The 10,500-nt window shown below is 35.7% G+C and overlaps 1 protein-coding gene and 1 long non-coding RNA gene across 2 annotated transcripts; both read left to right on the top strand.

The window, feature by feature from the left end:
- Positions 1 to 3,882: 3,882 nt before the first annotated feature.
- On the top strand, positions 3,883 to 5,585 carry LOC130427922 (uncharacterized). Its single transcript, XR_008907374.1, has 3 exons — positions 3,883 to 4,026; positions 4,417 to 4,577; positions 4,789 to 5,585. It is a non-coding gene; the product is annotated as an uncharacterized LOC130427922 (long non-coding RNA).
- A 1,673-nt stretch (positions 5,586 to 7,258) lies between these two features.
- Positions 7,259 to 9,879, top strand: en1a (engrailed homeobox 1a). Its single transcript, XM_056755464.1, has 2 exons — positions 7,259 to 7,846; positions 9,316 to 9,879. Exons 1-2 carry the CDS (start codon positions 7,447 to 7,449, stop codon positions 9,636 to 9,638), a joined length of 723 nt encoding a protein of 240 aa, XP_056611442.1. The 5' UTR covers positions 7,259 to 7,446; the 3' UTR covers positions 9,639 to 9,879.
- Positions 9,880 to 10,500: the final 621 nt, after the last annotated feature.

Consider the following 10,500-nt stretch of genomic DNA (forward strand, 5'->3'; position numbering starts at 1 on the left):
TTGTACACATTTACATACACACATAGCTTTACTCTCTATGTCTATATCTTTTGTTTATTATATTGTATTTCTTATTTTATATACCCATAGGACCTTATATAAATCATCTGTGTACTGTATTCTATTGTGTTATGGTCTCTGTGTACTGTTGTTGCTGTTTCTGTGTGCTGGATGCTCCTGTCACCAAAACAAATTCCTTGTATGTGCAAACATACATACTCGGCAATAAAGCTCTTTCTGATTCTGATATTAAAAAATAGGAATAAATAAAAGATTGTGTGGTTTTCATTGTCATCATTTCTTTTATGATATCATACACAGTGGTCGAAAGTTTACATACAAAAGTAAACGTAAGGCTTGATAATATTAAAATCACCCTGTGTGATACGAGGAAGCCAATCCAATGCAGTCCGTAAAGGTTCTTTGACAGTTTAAAAGTTAAAACGGGGATTCTGGGACGAAAGATGAGATGACAACCCATGACATAGGACTGACATCACAACGTATCACTCAGAACTTCTACGTTTGCTTAAGTACATGCCAACGTACAATTACGATCTCATACGCGAACAAATGTTACGTGTGACGTTTGCATAGGTATTTGATTAGCTAACATCGGATCATCTCTCATGCAAAAAATTGTCGTCTGATGTTCATATACGTATATAACGTGCCATCGCATCACAAATGCAAATATAATCTTAAACAGAGGAACGCTATTGGCTGGTGTACGGTCTGACGCGAACACCCGGACTCAGTCAACATTCGTATTTACGCGTACAAATTGATCGTGTTGACGCGTCCAAATTTCACGAGTTTCGTGTTAAAAGAATTTGTCCCCGTTCGCGTTCCATATTTGGACAAGACCGCTCGTGACACTAACCGTCACTAACGCCGTGATGTCACAAGACACTTGCGTTGTCATTGTAACAGTAACGCTATTAAAACAAAAAAACAGGGCCGGCCCGAGGCATAAGCGAACTAAGCGGCTGCTTGGCCTGGGGGCCCCCCAATCGTTTTTTTTACAATTAAATAACTTAAAACAAGTTATATAAATGAATCAATGAATAAATAAATTAATGAATATGAATGAATAAATGAAATGAATAATTCAAGATAAGAAAATTCTGATTTGCCGACAACTGCTGCTGTGACTGCCAGCGGTTGAGTCATGCGCAATTGCGCTTAGACACATTTCGCGTGCATTGACAATTCACGCCGGCGCGCAAGTGCGTGTCACTGTAATTAATAAATGACAAGCCATGTCACAAAAAAGGATGTATCCTCTGGTGCCGAAAAGAGAAAGAAGAAAAGGACAGAGGAGGAGAAAAAAGAGCAAGATAAAGGTATGTTTGCATGATTAGTGAAAATTGTGCTCACGTCACTTGAGGTAGCTGCTAGCCACGACTCGTGATCTTACATAAGCCCTCACCAGAGCTAACGTTAAATCCCCGCCATCAACAGTGAAATGTCACGCATTATTAATATACATTTATCTAGGTTTATTTCACGTAATTATAATAGACATCAGTTTAAGTTGGAGAAAACAGCCGAAGGGGAACTTAATCTTCTAAGTTAAATAGATGCCCCAGCTTTCCTGTAGCTCAGTGGTAAGAGCATTGCGTTAATAACGAAAGGTCGTGGGTTCGATCCCAGGGGATTGCAACTATGTAAAATGTATAGGATAAAGCAATATAAGTTGCTGTGGATAAAAGCGTCTGCCTAATGCCTAAATGTAAATGTATTTAAAAGATTGCACATTTAATTTAAAATTATTTATTTCTTGTTTTGTGACAGTTTGTATTTAGAAGTTGAAGAGTAAAGTCTTTTAATTAAGTATTGTATTTAGTATTTTTATTCATTTATAATGTAAAATTATAGCGTGACATTTGTGTCAATAATCTTCAAGCACAGGTGACTCCGCGTGCTGGGAAAGGGCCCCCAAATCAAATTCTGCTTAGGGCCCCCAAGAGGCTCGGGCCGGCACTGCAAAAAACAGTAACTTTATTAATGTTTTCAATGGATATTAGTGAATAGAATCCTTACCCTAAACTTTATGAATAAAAAAAGAGTCCCTGTAGATTATTTATGATAATTTACAAAATAAATAACAAATGGCATTAGCTAGCAAGTTAAGTTTATAGGCCTATATAGCCATTATTATATTGGGTTACCAGCAGTATAATCAGTACTTGGATAAACTTTAAAGGGACAGTTCACCCAAAAATGTTCTTCCATCATTTGCTCACATTCGAGTTGTTGTAAATCTACACAGAAAGATATTTGGAAGAATGATTATAACCAGACAGTTCTTGGACTCCATTGACAACCAAAGTAGGACAGTTATTTTTATAATAATTATGAATTATGAAGATATTTTGAAACTATTCTGGGGCACTTTTGACTACCGTTGTCGTTTTTTCCTACTCTGGGTGTTAATGGGGTCCAATAACTGTTTGGTTACAAGCATTTTTCCAAATATTTTTCTCCGTGTTCCACTAAACAAAGAAGTTTAAACATGTTAGGAACAATTTAGTAATCCTGACAGAATTTACATTTTTTTCGGTGAGCTATCCCTTTAAATGCTACAAACGATCCATTCCATAAAAAATAAAAAAATATAATTTATTATATTGTCAGCCACTAGCAAGACCGATAAACAAACACAGACCAGAATTGTGTCGAAACAATTTGTTGAATGGGTCGCGAAATTTAAGACACAATAGGCCCTTTTCACAATGACGTCATTCAACTTCAGCCTTTTCGCAAAGCATTGTATCTGTCGCTACCCGATCCGTCCCGGAAACACGATTTGTTCCGCGCATGCGCGAAAGTGCGTCTACTTCCGGTAATTCCCATTTTCACGACAGTCGACTCGATGCGTTCTAATTGGCGCCACTTCCTGTTATCTTAGATGTTTTACGACAGTCTGTTAGTGGCGATGTTGGAGAGTACAAAAATGGTTGACAGCGCTATGGATTCGTTTGTGTTTTATGAACGACTTCAGAAATTTCTCTTAAAAGGAGAGATTCCTGACTGTCCTTCAGAGCGTCGTTAGGTTGACTGAGTGGGTGGGTGGGGTTTGGGTGGTTGTTTGGAATAACCAAATGTGTAAATAAATGTAATAAATACATAAATAACTTTTTCAAATGCAGACATTTGTTAAAATATTAGAAAAGTAAGGTCAATGCCCTGTTCCTTAATCAGCAATTTAAGTAAATGAATAGATGTTTGATTGTGTGACTGACAGAGGCTGGGTGGGAGGTTGAGATTTAGTGAATGACTAAAGAAAATAAGGAACAAATGTAAAAATAAATTGGATGAATTCTGAAAATCCTGCTTGTCAAGGGCAACCATGTAAGGATTTCAATAATCTAATTAGGTTATCAATTTGTGCCACATATTAACCTTGACATATTTTGCCAAAAAATGGTTTTAAGAGAATCACTAATAAACATATTCATTTTAAGTTTTATAGTTTTTCTATATAAAAATCAGTTTCTCACTCCTGACATATAATATTTTTTCATATTGTATTTTCTTGGAATCAAAAAATATAATAAAAAGAAACATAAAGATTATTAGAGAAAAACTACTTTTCACTCTTTACAGGATTCCTTGTGTATCCCTCCGTACGTTTCACCAAACCATTATCATTTGTAATATTTTTGATGTCTTTTGATGTTAATTGCTCTTTTTTTATACAGAGTTTATATAAAAAAATATTTCCGGTATGGACAAACAACTTTTTTATTAAAACTGCCGTAAATTGTTTCGAACAGAAGTAGACGGAGTCTCACGCATGCGCGGAACAAATCGTGTTTGCCGTAAATTATTTCGGCCGGAAGTAGACGCACTTTCGCGCATGCGCGGAACAAATCGTGTTTCCGGGACGGATCGGGTAGCGACAGTATCATAACTGTGTTTGGCAACAAACAACTAAAAGAATCAGAAGAAGAACTTCCGTTTTGCCGTGGCACTAGAATTTAACAACAGTGACTGAAAATATGAGTGGTTAAGACATCGGTAAGATTATAACGGTGTTTAAAATCAGGCATGATAATATTTGGTAACGTTATTAACTGACAGAACACTTTTTCAAATACTTATCCTAGCAGCTACGTAAGGCGAAAACACTAACCTTCATAATCAAACTTGTACTGTTCAACAAAGAATTTGAATCCTTTATCTAACTAGCTTTAATCTTGTCGTTAGCGAAAATGTGTCAGCAAGAGGTACGAACATCATCTAACCGTAACTATTTATAAAAGCTGTGCAAGGGACAAAATGGCTAAAATGACAAAAAAAAACAAATTGGTCAAAAGTATATTTAAAGTGTAACTGGAGCTCGTTTGTAGTGATTCCCACTCGTTTACGTGAAGAGGGCGATTGATTTGCTTTGGCTTCACATTTCAGGTGTTTTCACACGCCTGGGCGGGACAGTCGACACAGCGCTGAGCCAATTACAACAGACTGGGTCAGCTTGACCAATCGGAGCGTATCAGAAGGAGGGATTTGATAGAAACAGGAAATCCTCTGAGAGTTCATGAGAAGAGAGACCGCGGTGAAGAAGAAAGGTCAAATATCTTAAAAAATGACACAATAGACCACAAAAAAAAACATGCAACAGCTCCTCTTTAAAATCTTTGATTATTGAAACATCGCAAATCATGTTCATCTAGCTGTAGTCTTGTAATAGAAACATAATGTCAGTAACAACTTTTATTAAAAGTTTATTAAAACAACTATAACAAATGAAAAATGTACACATTTATGTTTTTTTTGCAGCCGCATTTTACAGATAACTGCTGCTTTTTGATCCCTTTCTGGACATCTGCACAAGTTCAATATTCAATATATCAATGTGTTTGAAAAAACAACTCTGGGAGCAAAAACCTACACAGTTCACCTCATTTTTTACACTGCGTTGGGAAGCGCTTGACATCTGTATTGTGAGCACACCAGTAGCCTACATCACCTGAACTCTTTACAAAACTGAAAAACATTTCCATTTGACCACAAACTTTAAATATAATGACAATACATGCATGATAATACTACAGTAATGATGCTAAAAATTCAGCTTAGCATCACAGACATAAATGAGATGTAGACGTATTAAAATCGAAAACATTATTTTACAATGGAATAACATTGCACAGTTTTGTTGTTTTTGGTCAAATAAATGGTTCAATTATAAAGTCATAATAGACCTGTAGGTGGCATTCGAGCTTTATTAACAATGGTAGGTTCCTCAGTAAACGGTGTTTCAATATACATTAATACAAGTGAAATAAAAATGATATGTACAATTTTTTGTGAATAAATCTAAGAAATTTAAGTTGTAAACAAACATTAATATTACATATGAACTTACCACAAGACATGCTGAAGGCTGATTGTTGTGAAGGTATATTATGACTACAGTGGGCTAATATCCACAAGTGTGTAATTCTGTCCTCAAACTGCAAATATACTTTCAAGTAAAATTCATGTCTAGAGAAAGGCCATCCGTCAGTATTTACTGCAGTAATATTCTGAAATGAAACAAGTTAAAACATTGAATGTTTTTCAATAAAGGTGACTTGAAATGCCCCTTTACAATTCATAGGAAAACAACACAATTGCTATTATGTAATAACTGTACTCATAAGAACTCAAGAACCAGAGCAATGAGAAAAGAAATGAATGTGATTGTTGAAATGATGTAACCCATCACAGATCTTTGTGATGTGATAGAGATGCTTATTTGTAGCTTTATTTCAAGATGTCCTTGGCTTTGAGCGGGTTTTCTTTCTTACTCTGCCTGGTCTGCACAGAAACATGTTTTGTCAGGTCAGTAGGGTCATGTCATGTGTATAGTGTGACTGTACCTTAACTGACCATTAGAGGACGCACTTGTTCGCTCTTCAGACTTCTGTCTGTCCTGCGCAGGATATCTTCAAACAAACTTAACCGAAGACGATTCTCCTGATGCGAAAAACTACATCGCGCGTCAGTAAGATTTGAATGAATGTACAGCATTTTGTTGATCTAATTATTTGCTGGTGAGATGTTCTGTAAGACGAAGGATTAAACACAACAGAATATAATGCATGACTGATCCACTAGTGACCAGCAGATATCTGATCCGAAGATCTGATGTGAAGCTTGAACTGCACTATGTGTTGTTAAACAGGTCACAGACCTTGATACTGATACATTCGGCATTCAACGTTGATCAAAAATTAGTCATTATTTTGCAGATACCACTTAACAAATCTGCACTTCAACAATTTCATGATTTGCATGTTTCTTTATAATTATATGCTTTTGTACATTCACACATTTGTTTAATTAGGAATCTAAATCTCTTATAAGGATCATTAAAATTTTAATAAATTAACTATATTATTTTCCTCTTTAAAATACATTTATCGCAACAGTTATTGGATTTGAATGATTGGATTATTAGATGATTAATGGTTAATTTTGTTTAACAAAAAATCATCAACAACATTGCATTTATCATAGTGACACAAAAAGAGCAGTGTAGAGTTAATGATATGACAGTTAGCTGTAAATGCAGTTATTTGTGCAGACAAACCTTTGTTGGAACGGAACTTGTATTGTCATCATCGCCTGAATTTAAGAGCCAACAATACTGTCCACATTACAATAGCAAGTTACATGAATACATTTCATTTATATTAAGATATTAAAAACTAGTTTTGTATTGTTATGTCTGATATAGGTATAAATCCATATGACGTGTATTTTTGTTGTTATTTAATCACGTCGTCGTTTAATAAGTAAGGCTTATTTTCATAACGCATTGTAATAAAAAGCATATTAAGAATTATGCTTTTATCTCTTAAACGCGTTGCTTTAAGAATGAGGGATTGTTGAATTGTTCTGAGCTTCAATATTTATTTTACACTTTTAATTGTATACACTTTACCCAATATATTTATAAGAAATGTGTTTGTTTATTCTAAATACATTCTAATAGAAAGGGAAATGTTTTCAGAAATGATTTGATGGTCTGAGAGGGTTTAAGTGAATCTCTGGACAGTGTGGTAAGTGAAAGAAAAGGTATTTGACGCTCACCCACGTGGCATTGAGATCTTCTGTCGTGGATAGGCTCCTCACACATCTGATGTGTTGTGTTTCCGGTAAGCGGGCGACTGTGAGTGGTTGTTGTTCCAGAAAGAGAGGTGTCAAAACTGGAGTAACGGGGTAACGGGGCTGCTTTCTGTCAACCCGCTGAAAACTCAGACGCGCGTTCAGTGAAGCGCTCTCTCCTCTCTCTATATGTGGACAAGTTGACTTCTAAAATGTGTTCAGTCTCGCTGGTAATTTGCGCGCTGTCATGGATACATAGATAACATTTATTTGTGGTTATATTTGGAGGCGACTCGGATAGAATCCAAGCACTGGGGCGAATATCAAAGCTCAGGTGGTACAATGGATCAACAGCGAGATCATAGTGAAGATGAGAGCAGATCGAACCTGCCTTCACCAGCTCTTCATCCGTTACAGGCTGGAGGCCACGCGCACAGGACCACCAACTTTTTCATTGAAGACATCCTGAGTGCAGATTTCGGCTGCAGGAGGGCGCAGGGTCCGGTCTCGCGCGCTTCACAGACTCTCCCCGATTCCAACTGCAGCACTGACAGCGCTTCATCTTCAGCCTCCTCCACCGTTTCGTGCACGTCCAGTAAGAGACATTCTGAAGAAAACGATGCCAATCGAGTTCAATCACCAAAATCATCCGTTGCTTCGGATAGTGGTGAAACCTCCGCCCGGCAGGTTCTGTGGCCCGCCTGGGTTTATTGCACGAGATATTCTGACCGGCCGTCTTCTGGTAAGACTGTAATTTAAGGAAAGAATATGGTGTTGCAGTTCACAGCTTTTGTATCCCACTCCAAAAATAATAATAAACTCAAAGCAAGCATTCTGACATTATTTTTAATTGTAATCGTTTTTTTCATAAGCAAAGCAATAACGAGTGTATACTTGACACACTTAGGTAGGCCTGTACGTAAAACGACTTTTGTAAGGTAAAGATCATTTTCAATAGATGTTGCATACGAAAACAGTTTTTTTAATATTTAAATGATTGCAGTATATAGCAACACAACACGATAAATAACAATAATGCACGAATAACATCATATTTAAAATTTTTAGATATCGAAAAAAATCGTTCAAATCTTTTCAGTTGTTTGGATTAATCGTTGCTCTTTATATCGTTTTCAAGAAAATAAAATGTATTTTATTCAGGCTAACTAACTGAGGCGCAGATATATTTGAAGGGATCAATTCAATCCTAGGAACTGTACAAAAATATATATGTACTCCAATAAAATATTAAAAAGGATAATAAAAAAGCAGTTATTGCAGTATATTATACGTCTACGTAGTTTTACAATTGTAGTGCTTGCCTTGCAATTAAATTTAACGCCGTTCATTCATTTCAACAGTTAAATTTAAAGTTATTTCAAGAGTATAATTATCTTTATTTGTAAAAAAAACATAACATGTCTAAAATCTTAAAAATGTGCTTCACGAAGCAGTAAAAAAAGCCTTGTTGTCTAAATGGTTGCATAACTTTTAACATCCGAAGAACCTTTCGTTACACAAAAGTTTCTTAGTAGAAAAAAGTCCTTTAGATTACACAAAATAAATTTGTTAGCCTTTTGTTATAATCGTTGAGTTAACGGTTATTTTGGGGAACCAAAAGTAGGCTAGTTCTTCTAGTCATAGCTGTAAAAAAACATTTGAAGCATGTTTTGTGTGTTCGCTGTTCCTCCTTGCAAGGAAGAAATGATATGCTTATAGTTCAACATACAATTGTACTACAGTTATTGTTTAACTATGTACTGGGGTACATAATAACGGTTAAGAAAGCACACCTGTGGTGTCATTGTTATTTACTTTTACCAACAGGATATATCGCCTCCATCGTTTGAGATCAGCGAAGTTTTTGTCTTAAGTCGCTTGTCTGAATTTTGAAAATTTGGCCATCAAAGCCAGTATACAATCCATAATATAATATATATTATTGCCTGATATATGCATAATCAGTAGCCATATATTTTTAGGATGCACACCAGTCTAATCAAAAGAACAACAAATCAAAAGTAATGCCGATATTTGCGCATTGTAGACGCAGAAATGTTTGTTTTTATGATTTGACAGAAACGTTTTCATTGTTAATTATATTGCAAATAATATTTTATGGTTATTTGTTATCGAAATCATCTGGACAGTTCAGTGATCTTGTAATGAGATATTATTCATGGTTTCGTCTCATTGTTGTCTTCACACAAGGCCCGAGGACCCGGAAATTGAAAAAGAAGAAAAACTCGAGTGAGGACAAGCGACCCAGAACGGCGTTCACAGCCGAGCAGCTTCAGAGACTGAAGACTGAGTTTCAGAACAGCCGATACATCACCGAGCAACGGCGACAGGTCCTCGCGCACGAGCTCAAACTGAACGAGTCACAAATTAAAATTTGGTTCCAGAATAAACGCGCGAAAATCAAGAAATCCAGCGGATATAAGAACGGCCTGGCGCTCCAGCTGATGGCACAGGGACTGTATAACCATTCCAGCAGCACGAGAACCCTTCACGAGAACGAGGATCAACAATAGACATCCACACAAACTTCGACACCTGGGCGAGAGTGTTCAGACCGGCGAGTGAAAACAAAACTGCATTTCGATTTGGATTTTAAGGATGGTCCATAAATCCAGATGAAGACGATTTTTAGTTCCACTCTCAGGTTTTTATTTGGCTGGATTCTAGTTTGCCGATAAAACAGCTTCTTCGTGCCAAAGATTTTCGATCAATGTTTACAGTTACATTTTATGATAATCTCCTTTGCTTTTTTCGTGTTGGGAAAAGGGGAAATGTTCAAATGTAATGTTTTATTATTTACTATATTTAATATGTTGTATCCACATTATATTTAATAATGTGTTGTATCCAAATAAACTTTTTATACCTGAAAAGCGGCAATATATTTTCTCACGTATGTATCTATACAAATAAAACCCATAATTTCTAAACAATTTATTTAAACAAAATTAAGCAGAAACACTTCACACATCATATTTATTTAATGCCTGTTTGAACAAGACTGAAGATTTTTTTTGTTTAAACAGGCAAACGTATAAGCACAAATGTGTATTGTCAACGGAAAATAATTATAAAAAAAAATAGGCCTTGTTAAAGTGAAAATAATAGTAATAATAGTACAAATATAATAATAAGCTCTTCTGTACGTATCGATTTAATTGTTTGTTCAATAAATTTTCTTTAAATTAAAGTCAAAGTCAGAAGAGCGATTTTATATAACACCTTTATTAGCTACTGTATAATACTTGTATTATTGCACATTCAAATTAAAGCCTACTGAAAGGTTCATTTAATATCCACAGAACCTCTCTGTTACGCCAATAGTTTTAGTGTATTGAATAAAACGTGACACTATAATAGGTGTGCAGGCACATG

This window comes from Triplophysa dalaica, chromosome 8, assembly GCF_015846415.1.
Source record: "Triplophysa dalaica isolate WHDGS20190420 chromosome 8, ASM1584641v1, whole genome shotgun sequence".
In the NCBI taxonomy this organism is placed as follows: domain Eukaryota; kingdom Metazoa; phylum Chordata; class Actinopteri; order Cypriniformes; family Nemacheilidae; genus Triplophysa; species Triplophysa dalaica.

Excerpts from the sequence above, each read along its gene's own strand:
- en1a (XM_056755464.1), top strand. The coding sequence starts at position 7,447 with ATGGATCAACAGCGAGATCATAGTGAAGATGAGAGCAGATCGAACCTG. Across the intron at positions 7,847-9,315 it reads TTCTGACCGGCCGTCTTCTG|GCCCGAGGACCCGGAAATTG; the intron begins GTAAGACTGTAA and ends TCTTCACACAAG.